The sequence below is a fragment of the Oncorhynchus gorbuscha genome, linkage group LG20, assembly GCF_021184085.1.
Source record: "Oncorhynchus gorbuscha isolate QuinsamMale2020 ecotype Even-year linkage group LG20, OgorEven_v1.0, whole genome shotgun sequence".
Lineage (NCBI taxonomy): Eukaryota > Metazoa > Chordata > Actinopteri > Salmoniformes > Salmonidae > Oncorhynchus > Oncorhynchus gorbuscha.
Window position 1 is genome coordinate 7,605,993 of NC_060192.1, and position 13,546 is coordinate 7,619,538.

At 43.5% G+C, this 13,546-nt stretch overlaps 1 protein-coding gene across 2 annotated transcripts; it reads left to right on the forward strand.

Moving 5' to 3' along the window:
- The first annotated feature begins 259 nt into the window (after window positions 1-259).
- On the forward strand, window positions 260-12,813 carry ash2l (ash2 like, histone lysine methyltransferase complex subunit). 2 transcript variants are annotated; one of them, XM_046318143.1, is made up of 17 exons: window positions 260-336; window positions 1,755-1,821; window positions 1,912-2,057; window positions 2,246-2,334; window positions 2,446-2,540; window positions 4,535-4,630; window positions 4,764-4,859; window positions 4,936-5,011; window positions 5,200-5,217; window positions 5,819-5,918; window positions 6,151-6,368; window positions 8,934-9,101; window positions 9,228-9,421; window positions 9,580-9,672; window positions 11,083-11,181; window positions 12,268-12,327; window positions 12,462-12,813. In XM_046318143.1, exons 1-17 carry the CDS (start codon window positions 278-280, stop codon window positions 12,567-12,569), a joined length of 1,782 nt encoding a protein of 593 aa, XP_046174099.1. In that variant the 5' UTR covers window positions 260-277; the 3' UTR covers window positions 12,570-12,813. The 2 variants fall into 2 exon arrangements, with proteins under 2 accessions (XP_046174099.1, XP_046174100.1); XM_046318144.1 differs by lacking the exon at window positions 5,200-5,217.
- The last annotated feature ends 733 nt before the right edge of the window (window positions 12,814-13,546 follow it).

A 13,546-nucleotide genomic window follows, 5' to 3' on the forward strand; every position in this document is an offset into this window, starting at 1 on the left:
AAGGTTATGGTTAGGCAAGGGTTTGGGTTTAAGGTAGGGACTTCCCAAGGATTCCATTTAGCAACTACCATCCCGAGCAGTGCGACACAATTTCATGGCACACTCACAGAAGTTTCTACTTAATTGTCACTGATATAGGATCATATTTCCCCTACCCCAATGCATGTATAATGTTTACATGCGAAAAGCTGAAACTGACTCCAGATCAGCTCTTGGCGTCTAGCGTCAGTTTACACCAAAACGTCTCGCGAGATGTCATATTTCATAGATTTGAAACATGGCGTCGGAAGGAGAAGCGGGTAGTGCTTCTGTTGTTGAACCAGATACTGGAGACTGGTAAGTCTCCGTTAAAACAGGGAAAGGGCAGTCGTTTTGTTTGTTGTTTAAGTGTGATGCTAGATAACCAGATAAATATTGCTCAACAAGCTAGACCGCTGATGTTAGCAAACTAAACTGAAGCTAGCTGGCTAGCAAGCTAACAACCCTTAGACGCCTCATTCAAATGCCCAACTTGTAAGCTAACTTGCAACAAACTAACTAAAGCATGAAAGAACAGGTTCATTTCCTTGTCGAATATTTACTTCTAAATAAATATCTAGCATGAATCCTGCAGAACCTAGCTAACTAGCAAACCAAGTGAAAATAGCTAGCTCAGGTCCGGTGAGTTTACGTGCTGCTTGCGGATGCTTAGCCAAGGCTGAAGGTTCAGCAGCGGGGCTCTGCATCTTTCTGTATTATGCTTTCGTTATTCATAAATGTAAAGATGTTACTATAGTGCGGAATAACCGTTGTCTGTGTGCACAAGCTGTCATTTATCCAAAATACGAAATAAACGAGTTTTGAGCGCTTTATCCCAGCTGGCAGCATTGGTATTTTATTAGGAGCCCTAATACTACTTGTTGCGAAAGCCGCAGCTAGTCGTACTGTGGTCCACACAGAACACGCCACAATACAGAACATTAATAGACAAGAACAGTTCAAGGACTTAACTACATACATAGCCTACATATCAATACATACACAAAATATCTAGGGCAAATATGGGACAGGTCTTGTGCTGTGAGGTGTTGCTTTATCTGTTAAAAAAAAACAGGTTTGCTGTTTATTTGAGCAATATGAGATAGAAGTGCCATGCAATAATGGCACTATATAATACTGTACGCTTTCTTGCATTTGTTTTGGATTTGGGGACTATGAAAAGACCCCTGGTGGTATATGTGGTATGTGTGTGTGTCAGCTGTGCATAAGTTGACGCAAGTTGACGACACATCATTTTGAATTTTCACATGGTTTCTTATAAAAAGTGACGCAGTCAGTTTCTCACCTCTTAGCCAAGAGACTGTCATGTATAGTATTTATATTAGCCCTCTGATTACAATGATGCACTGCTCTGTTCTGGGCCAGCTGCAATTTAACTAGGTCTTAGTACCACTTGACCACATGGCTGGACAATAATCAAGAGAAGACAAAACTAGAGCCTGCAGGACTTGCTTTGTGGAGTGTGGTGTCAAAAAAGCAGAACATCTCTTTATTACAGACAGACCTCTCCCCATCTTTACAACCATTGAATCTATGTTTTGACTTTGACCGTTTACAATCTAAGGAAATGTCAAGTCATTTAGTCTCAACTTGTTCAACAGCCACACCATTCATTACCAGATTCAGCGAAGGTCTAGAGCTTAGGGAATTATTTGTATCAAATACATAGCTGAAGATAAGCTAATGTTCATGTTGATATGTTTGTTTACTTTCAGTGATGCTGGATTTGGGGACCTGACAGGCAACATGGACACTGAGTCATCAAATGGCAAAGAGGCCATGGTATTACACCTCTTATACAGTAGTTCTCTGGGCATCCCTGTTCTCAAACAGACAGACAGTAGCTAATCCTTTTCCCTGCGTTCTCCTCAGGACACGGGTGGTGAGGGTTTGGAGGCGGCGGACACCCAGACAGGTTCTGGGGACGAGGAAAGCGGCAGGCACCAGGGAGAGGTGGAGCTGCAGTGTGCTCTCTGTATGAAGTGGTTCACAGCCGACACCTTCAGCATCGACACCGCGTACGTCTGACTCGCTGAGTAACTCATACTCTCTCTTTTCATGGAGGCCTTTGGCCAACTGATTATAAGACTAAGCTTGTTAGACTTTTAAAAATTGCTCCCTGTAGCTCGACTAACCAGGTACTGGCTGAGATGAACATATAAGGATCAAGGTTTTTTCATGAGTCTTTCTCCCTCTCTCTCTCCAGGACTTGTTTGCCTTTCATGACCAACTATGTGTTCCATTGTAACGTGTGTCATCACAGCGGCAACACCTACTTCCTCAGGAAACAAGCCAGTAGGTGTTCTCAGTCAGCTGATACACTTCCGTGTGCATGTGTGAGCTTAGGGATTATTGATGGTCTGTTATCGATTGATTGTACTGATTGAGTGTCTCTGTGTGTTCCAGACCTGAAGGAGATGTGTCTGACTGCCCTGGCTAACCTCACATGGAGGTCCAGGACTCAGGAAGAGCACCCCAAGACGATGTTCTCCAAAGACAAGGTTAGTCCTCTCAACAGTCCCTACATAATCCACTTTGAAAGCCAATGTGATCTTTTGAAAATGCTTGATACTACATGTCACGCCAAGATACGACACAGTCTTTTGCGTATGTTTTTCCGTTCTCTACACCTGCTTAACCTCTCTGGGATATGTGGGACGGTAGCGTCCCACCTCGCCAACAGCCAGTGAAATTGCAGGGCGCCAAATTCAAAACAACAGAAATCCCATTACTAAAATTCCTCAAACATACAAGTATTTTACACCATTTTAAAGATAAACTTGTTGTAAATCCAGCCACAGTGTACGATTTCAAAAAGGCTTTACGACGAAAGCACACCAAACGATTGTTATGTCAGTATCTAGTCACAGAAAGCACAGCCATTTTCTCAGCCAAAGAGAGGAGTCACAAAAAGCAGAAATAGAGATTACATTTACATTTACATTTAAGTCATTTAGCAGACGCTCTTATCCAGAGCGACTTACAAATTGGTGCAATCACCTTATGACATCCAGTGGGACAGTCACTTAACAATAGTGCATCTAAAACTTAGGGGGGGGTGGGGTGAGAGGGATTACTTAACCTATCCTAGGTATTCCTTAAAGAGGTGGGGTTTCAGGTGTCTCCGGAAGGTGGTGATTGACTCCGCTGTCCTGGCGTCGTGAGGGAGTTTGTTCCACCATTGGGGGGGCCAGGGCAGCAAACAGTTTTGACTGGGCTGAGCGGGAGCTGTACTTCCTCAGTGGTAGGGAGGCGAGCAGGCCAGAGGTGGATGAACGCAGTGCCCTTGTTTGGGTGTAGGGCCTGATCAGAGCCTGGAGGTACTGAGGTGCCGTTCCCCTCACAGCTCCGTAGGCAAGCACCATGGTCTTGTAGCGGATGCGAGCTTCAACTGGAAGCCAGTGGAGAGAACGGAGGAGCGGGGTGACGTGAGAGAACTTGGGAAGGTTGAACACCAGACGGGCTGCGGCGTTCTGGATGAGTTGAAGGGGTTTAATGGCACAGGCAGGGAGCCCAGCCAACAGCGAGTTGCAGTAATCCAGACGGGAGATGACAAGTGCCTGGATTAGGACCTGCGCCGCTTCCTGTGTGAGGCAGGGTCGTACTCTGCGGATGTTGTAGAGCATGAACCTACAGGAACGGGCCACCGCCTTGATGTTAGTTGAGAACGACAGGGTGTTGTCCAGGATCACGCCAAGGTTCTTGGCGCTCTGGGAGGAGGACACAATGGAGTTGTCAACCGTGATGGCGAGATCATGGAACGGGCAGTCCTTCCCGGGAGGAAGAGCAGCTCCGTCTTGCCGAGGTTCAGCTTGAGGTGGTGATCCGTCATCCACACTGATATGTCTGCCAGACATGCAGAGATGCGATTCGCCACCTGGTCATCAGAAGGGGGAAAGGAGAAGATTAATTGTGTGTCGTCTGCATAGCAATGATAAGAGAGACCATGTGAGGTTATGACAGAGCCAAGTGACTTGGTGTATAGCGAGAATAGGAGAGGGCCAAGAACAGAGCCCTGGGGGACACCAGTGGTGAGAGCGCGTGGTGAGGAGACAGATTCTCGCCACGCCACCTGGTAGGAGCGACCTGTCAGGTAGGACGCAATCCAAGCGTGGGCCGCGCCGGAGATGCCCAACTCGGAGAGGGTGGAGAGGAGGATCTGATGGTTCACAGTATCGAGATAAAATTTATCACCAACCTTTGATGATCTCCATCAGATGACACTCATAGGACTTCATGTTACACAATACATGCATGTTTTGTTCGATAAAGCTCATATTTATATCCAAAAATCTCAGTTTAAATTGGCGCGTTTTGTTCAGTAGTTCCAAAACATCCAGTGATTTTTCAGAGCCACGTCAATTTACAGAAATACTCATAATAAACATTGATAAAAGATACAAGTGTTATGCATGGAATTTTAGATCCACTTCTCTGTAAAGACTCCGGATGTGTTTTGTTAGTGTTTTCCTGTATTCCCCTTCTCTCCTTGCAGGACATCATCCCGTTCATTGATAAATACTGGGAGTGTATGACCACCCGACAGAGACCTGGAAAGCTCACCTGGCCCAACAACATAGTCAAAGCCATGGTGATTCTATGAGCAACCACCGACTTACACAAGTGCACCAAACTGCACACGTCACACCAAATGATCACTGTTGAAAAAGTAGCCGTACTTTCTCTTTAGAATCATGTCTTTACTTGATTTTACTGTGTTTCAGAGTAAAGAGCGGGATGTGTTCCTGGTGAAGGAGCATCCAGACCCAGGCAGTAAGGACCCAGAGGAGGACTACCCTAAGTTTGGCCTGCTGGACCAGGTAGGAAAACACAATACACAGACACACACACACACGCATACAGTGAGGCTGACTGTTGGTTGGTTTTTCATCTCAGGATCTGGGCAACATTGGACCATCTTACGACAACCAGAAACAGACCACCGCTGCTCCCACTCCTGGAGGGCTCAACGGTAAGCTCAAAACATACCAACACACTTGCTAAACACATCAACACAAATTCGCACCAAACACACAATACATGTCACACACAGTTTTTCATGGAATTAGTTATCAAAGTGTCACAGATTATAATTCCACACTAAAGCCATAAGGGGTTCTCCTGTTATAAATGCTCTGTACATGCTGTGTTGCGTTCCAGGTGGACCTTGTTTCTCAGGTGAATATGATGTGGTGGTTTGGTATCTACCTCTGAACTCTGTGTTTTGTGCAACCACAACTTTCCGGTTAGAGGTTGCCATAGGCACAGATCTAGGATCAGCGTACCCCTCCCCCATTCCTTAGCAAAACAACGAAGGGGCAAAATGCAATCTGACCTTAGATCAGCGTCAATGGGCAACTTCACTCTGCTCCAATGGAAACCCCGTCCCTCACCTGCTCTGCGCTTATGCTTGGTGCCCTGAAGCTTTTACCGTTTTGATCTGGCTTTTGATTAGTGGACTGATTGAATGATTTAATTTCCTCTGGCTTTCTGCTCCTGAGTTCCCGGGCTTCATCCCAATGCTCTGGAAAAGCCTCGTCTTCCTTTCCGTACCCTGTGGTGAGTGGTAAAGGACAGACCAAAGGAGGCTATTACTGTTGGGATGCAGCCGCAAAGTGTTGTGAAATAATCCCCTGGCTTCCTCTGTGTGGCTGCTACTCTCCTTTCACCCTAATATGTGGTGTCCCTCCCTGCTCAATCCATGCTTGTGCCTCTTCGGTGACTTTTTGCTGAAAGTGTGTGCGTTCTATATTGTAACTTGTGTATTTGTCGTGTGAAGGTGGTCTGGCCCCCGGCCCAGGGAAGGGTAGAGGAGCCAAGCGTAAGCAGCAGCAGCAACAGGAGGGAGCCACAGCCGGAGCAGCCAAGAGAACACGCAGGTACAACAGAGACTGAAACATATGTAGGATGTATTATAATATGCAATCAATGCAACTCTCCTCTCTCTCTCTCTGTTATTCTCCTACTCTTTCCCTCCACCTCATTTCTCTTTCTATCCCAAATACACACAATCCTGCTCTCGCTCTCTCGCTCTACCTCATTTCTCTTTTTATCCCAAATACACACAATCCTGTTCTCTCTCATTCTTTCCTCTCTCCTTCCCCTCTTTAGTGACCCTCTGTTTTCGGCCCAGCGTCTACCCCCCCATGGTTACCCCCTGGAGCACCCCTTCAACAAAGATGGCTACCGCTACATCCTAGCAGAGCCGGACCCCCATGCCCCCGACCCAGAGAAACTAGAGCTGGACTGCTGGGCTGGGAAACCCATCCCCGGAGACCTCTACAGAGCCTGTCTCTACGAGAGAGTACTGCTAGCCCTGCATGACAGAGGTACACACACCCAGGAAATCCTACAGTAATGTAGTAGAGATGGGTTTCTTCTTATTATCCTTACCCAGTAATGTCTTTCACCTTCTCTGAGAATACTGTGTGTGTGGGCGTCTTTGTGCTTGTGTGTCTGTTATTTCAATTTTATGATACTGATACCGAGTGTGTGTGTATATACAGTTAAAGTCGGAAATTTACATACTTAGTTTGGAGTTATTAAAACTAGTTTTTCAACCACTCCACAAATTTCTTGTTAACAAACTATAGTTTTGGCAAGTCTACTTTGTGCATCACACACAATTTCTCCAACAATTGTTAACAGATTATTTAACTTATAATTCACTGAATCACAATTCCAGTGGGTCAGATGTTTACATACACTAAGTTCACTGTGCCTTTAAACAGCTTGGAAAATTCCAGAAAATTATGTCATGGCTTTAGAAGCTTCTGATAGGCTAATTGTAGGTGGATGTATTTCAAGGCCTACCTTCATACTCAGTGCCTCTTTGCTTGCCGTGATGTAAAAATCTAAAGAAATCAGCCAAGACCTCAGAAAAATATTGTAGACCTCCACAAGTCTGGTTCATCCTTGGGAGCAATTTCCAAACGCCTGAAGGTACCACGTTCATTTATACAAACAATAGTATGCAAGTATAAATACCATGGGACCACGCAGCCATCATACCGCTCAGGAAGGAGACGCGTTCTGTCTCCTAGAGATGAACGTACTTTGGTGCGAACAGTGCAAATCAATCCCAGAACAACAGCAAAGGACCTTGTGAAGATGCTGGAGGAAGGTACCTATATCCACAGTAAAACGAGCCCTATATCAACATAACCGGAAATGCCGCTCAGCAAGGAAGAAGCCACTGCTCCAAAACCGACATAAAAAAAGCCAGACTACGGTTTGCAACTACACATGGGGACAAAGATTGTACGTTTTGGTGAAATGTCCTCTTGTCTGATGAATCAAAAATGGCCATAATGACCACCGTTATGTCTGGAGGAAAAATGGGGAGGCTTGCAAGCTGAAGAACACCATCCCAACTGTGAAGCACGGGAGGAGGGACTGGTGGGACTGGGAGGGACTGGTGCACTTCACAAAATAGATGGCAACACGAGGAAGGACAATTATGTGGATATATTGAAGCAACATCTGAAGACATCAGTCAGGAAGTTAGTTTGGTCACAAATGGGTCTTCCAAATGGACAATGACCCCAAGCATACTACCAAAGTTATGGCAAAATGGTTTAAAGACAACAAAGTCAAGGTATTGGAGTGGCCATCATAAAGCCCTTACCTCAATCCTATAGAAAATGTGTGGGTTGAACTGAAAAAAGCATGTGCGAGCAAGGAGGCCTACAAACCTGACTTAGTTACACCAGCTCTGTCAGGAGTAATGGGCCAAAATTCACCCAACTTATTGTGGGAAGCTTGTGGAAGGCTACCCAAAATGTTTGACCGAAGTTTAACAATTTAAAGGCAATGCTACCAAATACCCACGGAGTGTATGTGAACTTCTGACCCACTGGGAATGTGATGAAAGAAAAATAAGCTGAAATAAATCATTCTCTCTACTAATTATTCAGACATTTCACATTCTTAAAATAAAGTGGTGAACCTAACTGACCTAAGGCAGGGAATTTTAACTGATTAAATGTCAGTAATTGTGAAAAACTGAGTTTAAATGTAATTGGCTAAGTTATATGTAAACTTCCGACTTCAACTGTACATGCATATGAAATATTGTTGATACAATAGATTTTCAGGACAAAACCTTAAAATGTATGATCAAGGAAAACAAAACCTGTATGTGAATATTCTAAGTTATTATATTTCAGTAATCACTTACATTTTGTTCAATATGGGAAAAATAATACATTTCCCAGAATGCATTCGTTTAACCCTCAAGTTGACCCTGAGGCCTTACATTTCTTTTCCAAACAAATGCAATGGTTGGTGGAAATATAATTGGCTATTAAGTTTTAAAGAATGTATTAACATTTTTTATAGAGAAAAGTTATATATTCTTTGCTATCTGGAAGTGTGACCTGTCAGATTCAAGGAATTTATTTGTATTTGGCTAATGTGTATGTAAACTTCTGGCTTCAACCGTGTGTATGTATATATACAGTGGGGCAAAAAAGTATTTAGTCAGCCACCAATTGTGCAAGTTCTCCCACTTAAAAAGATGAGAGGCCTGTAATTTTCATCATAGGTACACTTAAACTATGACTGACAAAATGAGGGGAAAAAATCCAGGAAATCACATTTTAGGATTTTTAATGAATTTATTTGCAAATTATGGTGGAAAATAAGTATTTGGTCAATAACAAAAGTTTATCTCAATACTTTGTTATATATACCCTTTGTTGGCAATGACAGAGGTCAAACATGATTCCATGTTTTTATTAAGAATCTATTCTGGATTTGACAGTTTTCCATTTCTTTACATTGAATACTGCGTCGAGGAAGAGCTTGCAAGTAAGCATTTCACTGTGCTTTTCACACACACCTGCTGTATTCTGTGCACATGATAAATGTTGATTTGAGTTGTCTGTATGCAGCCCCCCAGCTGAAAATCTCAGATGACCGTCTGACAGTGACAGGGGAGAAGGGTTACTCCATGGTCAGAGCGTCCCACGGTGTCAGGAAAGGATCCTGGTACTTTGAGGTCTCCATCGATGAGATGCCCCCGGACACTGCAGCCAGACTGGGCTGGTCTCAGCCCCTAGGTAGATACTACAGAGACACACACTCACACACACTGAGAGAGCGGTACAAACACCGCAGCTACATCTAGTTGATACCACACGTTAAAACATGTCCTGTCTCCCTGTGTGTGTGTGTGTGTGTTGTAGGTAACCTGCAGGCCCCTCTGGGATATGATAAGTTCAGCTACTCGTGGCGCAGTAAGAAAGGGACACGCTTCCACCAGTCTGTGGGGAAACACTACTCCTCAGGCTACGGACAAGGAGACACTCTGGGCTTCTTCGTAGAACTTCCGGACGGCACTGAGACAGCCAAGGCACTGCCTGACACGTACAAAGACAAGGTACTTAAAAATATATATATATTTTTCAAATACTATAGTTGATAAATGAGTAACTGAGAATCAATAAAATATCCGAATTATGATTAGCAAATAGCAGACATCCACTCTCTGTTTTTTGAGACTTGACTGCTCATCCCTTTGTGTTTGTGTTCACTCAGGCGCTGATTAAGTTTAAGAGCTACCTGTACTTTGAGGAGAAGGACTATGTGGACAAGGCAGAGAAGAGCCTGAAGACTGTTACCCCCAGCAGGGTGAGGCTCCAGCATAGAACTCCAACCAATAGCTCAGACATTCAAATCAATGGAACACATAGCTAGAACCAGTAGATCATTCAAAGCAGTGGAATGCCTAACTAGAACCAGTCGATCATTCAGAGCAGTGGAACGGATAACTAGAACCAGTAGATCATTCAGAACAGTGGAATGCATAACTAGAACCAGTCGATCATTCAGAGCAGTGGAACGCATAACTAGAACCAGAGGATCATTCAGAGCAGTGGCATAACTAGAACCAGTAGATCATTCAGAACATAACAGAGGATCATTCAGAGAACCAGTAGATCATTCAGAACAGTGGAATGCATAACTAGAACCAGTAGATCATTCAGAGCAGTGGAACAGAGGATCATTCAGAACAGTAGAACCAGTCGATCATTTAGAGCATCATTCAGAGAACAGTGGAACGCATAACTAGAACCAGTAGATCATTCAGAACAGTGATCATTCAGAATGCATAACTAGAACCAGTAGATCATTCAGAGCAGTGGGAACTAGAACCATAACTAGAACCAGAGTAGATCATTCAGAACAGTGGAACGCATAACTAGAACCAGTCGATCATTTAGAGCAGTGGAACGCATAACTAGAACCAGAGGATCATTCAGAACAGTGGAACGCATAACTAGAACCAGTAGATCATTCAGAGCAGTGGAATGCATAACTAGAACCAGTAGATCATTCAGAACAGTGGAATGCATAACTAGAACCAGTAGATCATTCAGAGCAGTGGAATGCATAACTAGAACCAGTAGATCATTCAGAGCAGTGGAATGCATAACTAGAACCAGTAGATCATTCAGAACAGTGGAATGCATAACTAGAACCAGTAGATCATCAGTGGAATTCAGAACCAGTGGAACAGTGGAATGCATAATAACCAGTAGAACCAGTGGAAGATCAGTAGATTCAGAACAGTGGAATGCATAACTAGAACCAGTAGATCATTCAGAGCAGTGGAATGCATAACTAGAACCAGTCGATCATTCAGAGCAGTGGAATGCATAACTAGAACCAGTCGATCATTCAGAGCAGTGGAATGCATAACTAGAACCAGTAGATCATTCAGAGCAGTGGAATGCATAACTAGAACCAGTAGATCATTCAGAGCAGTGGAATGCATAACTAGAACCAGTAGATCATTCAGAGCAGTGGAACGCATAACTAGAACCAGTAGATCATTCAGAGCAGTGGAACGCATAACTAGAACCAGTAGATCATTCAGAGCAGTGGCAACCAGAGGCCATATTGGATGTACCATTTGAAGTGTTGATGAATTTGGATAATCTCAATCTATTTTTATTGTCAATATCATACGTTTGTTGACAGTAGATATAGTAATTGGCTTTTCCATTTGTTGAAATCTCTGTTCTTCCCTCTTTCTAGATGCTGTTCTATAAGAATGGGGTGAATCAGGGTCAGGCCTATGAGAACCTGTTTGAGGGGCTTTACTTTCCTGCCATCTCTCTCTACAGGGGCTGCACGGTTAGTGCTGTGTGTGTGTCTGTTTGAAGGGTTCTATTTTCTCTCTCTCTCCATCTGCAGCAGCCTTTGCAGCAGCCTGGCAACGTGCATTTGCTCTCTTCGTTCAGTGCGCTCTCTGCTTAGCAGCAGCCTCTGCTCAGTTTGGCAGCTGCGGAAGTGTGAGAGGGAGATGCCCGTGTGCTTCGCGGTTTACCAGATCTTTTTTTCTGCAGTTTTCTTTAAGATTACTCGCCGATCCCACACGATGCAGCGCTGTCGTTCAAGTCACTGACTTGTTATTCCCACTCGCCATCACTCACCGCTATCATCAAATGGACTCATGCTAGCCACAATTTCTGACTGAGCTCAATTCATACAAACTTAACGCGGAGCGCCCACAATGTGTTTTGTGAGGAATTGTTGTAATTTTATAACAGATGATAATAAGCAGAAATAAGGGCATACTAACTGTCATAGTAGTAGATGTGAGTTTCTCTTTCAAACTATCCCCTGTCCTTGTACACAGGATAGCTAACATTCGCCAAAGCTACTGATAGTGCAACCCTAGTAACAGTACAGATGAAAAATGATCAGGCCCTATGTACATCCTACTGTAGAAATGATTGTTGAAAACTAGTCTAGGCTGGAACTGTGTGTTTTCTGGTCTACATCTGTGTGATGTGATCAATCTGTTTATTCCAGTTCAGAATGTAAATGATTTATTGTATTTTAACAGCAACAGTTCCAACCAAGACACATATGAGTGTTTTTGTACGAGTGTTTTTTTTTATGGGGGAGAATAACCATGAATATATATTTATATGGATATTCAATTTCATTATTTGTTTTTGTCTCCATTGCATTTGTTTTAAGCATAAGGGCAATGAAATGTACCGACATGTATGTACAGTTCCATATTGTCCTAAGCTTGGGTCCCAGGAAAAATGTCTCATTTGTGTTCCTGGCTGAAAAAGTTTAAGAACCCCTGCCCTACAGCACTGTAAATAATTCAATGCCCCAAAGTTTTGTGCTCTGATATAGCCAAGTATCTACTTCAGGGATTCCCATTTTAATCACATTCTGTTGATTGTCCCTGCTTTCTCTCAGGTGTCCGTTAACTTTGGACCACATTTCAAACACCCTCCAAAGGACATCAAGTACCAGCCAGTGAGTACACAGACGTGCATGCTTTAATTTATTTTTGATTAGACGAGCAATAGAGGTACAGTACTTGGGAGTTTTGACGTCACTTGAGGTTGTAGATGGGATTAATTGGTGTACGTTTGTGTGTCCCCTCCCAGATGAGTGACATGGGCTGGGGAGCAGTGATCGAACACACGTTGGCTGACATGCTGTACCACGTAGAGACGGACGTGGACGGACGACGTAGCCCGCCCTGGGAAGGATAAACGCACGCGCACACCAGAGCTCAACACACAGACGGCCAGTTGAGTGTTCGGACAAAGGCACGGAGGAGTCCATTCCAGCAGATATAGGTGGGCTGATGTCGACCTGAACACTGACACACTGTACTCTCTTTGTACTCTCTCACTGTACTCTCTTTGTACTCTCTCACTGTACTCTCTTTGTACTCTCTCACTGTACTCTCTTTGTACTCTCTCACTGTACTCTCTTTGTACTCTCTCACTGTACTCTCTTTGTACTCTCTCACTGTACTCTCTTTGTACTCTCTTTGTACTCTCTTTGTACTCTCTCACTGTACTCTCTTTGTACTCTCTCACTGTACTCTCTTTGTACTCTCTCACTGTACTCTCTTTGTACTCTCTCACTGTACTCTCTTTGTACTCTCTCACTGTACTCTCTTTGTACTCTCTCACTGTACTCTCTTTGTACTCTCTCACTGTACTCTCTTTGTACTCTCTCACTGTACTCTCTAAACATTACCTTCATTGGTAACTTAGAAAAAATCCTAATGGACAAGATGTGTGTGTGATCTAAAAAAGGGAGACTTTGATGTCAGTTGACTGATTTTTACGTGTGTCTGAACATAACACTCTTAGCTTATGAAGCACGTCCAGATGTTTCAGCATTGTAAATTCATGTACTAGTATGCATAAACAGTTAAAGGAAAGTGTAAAATAATAATAATTCTACTTCATATTCATCTCCAGCATCACCCCAACGTCAACATATGTGAAAATGGCACGTTTCTGTTTTGTAGTAAAAAAGATGGAGAACCTTAAGTGTTTCTAATGACATCATCGGTGTGCATCATGTGATTTTTAACCAATTATGAGTAGGCATTGCCTACTAATTGGAAACACTTATTTTCCTCTTTTACTACAAAACATAACACGCCATTTTCACAAATGTTGATGTTGGCGTGGAGATGATGAATATGAAGTTAAAATTGTGAAATTTCCCT

Bases quoted from the DNA above. Each gene is read 5' to 3' on its own strand.
- ash2l (XM_046318143.1), top strand. From the start codon at position 278: ATGGCGTCGGAAGGAGAAGCGGGTAGTGCTTCTGTTGTTGAACCAGAT. The intron at 337-1,754 runs GTAAGTCTCCGT...GTTTACTTTCAG, and splicing joins GAACCAGATACTGGAGACTG to TGATGCTGGATTTGGGGACC. The intron at 11,182-12,267 runs GTTAGTGCTGTG...GCTTTCTCTCAG, and splicing joins CTCTCTACAGGGGCTGCACG to GTGTCCGTTAACTTTGGACC.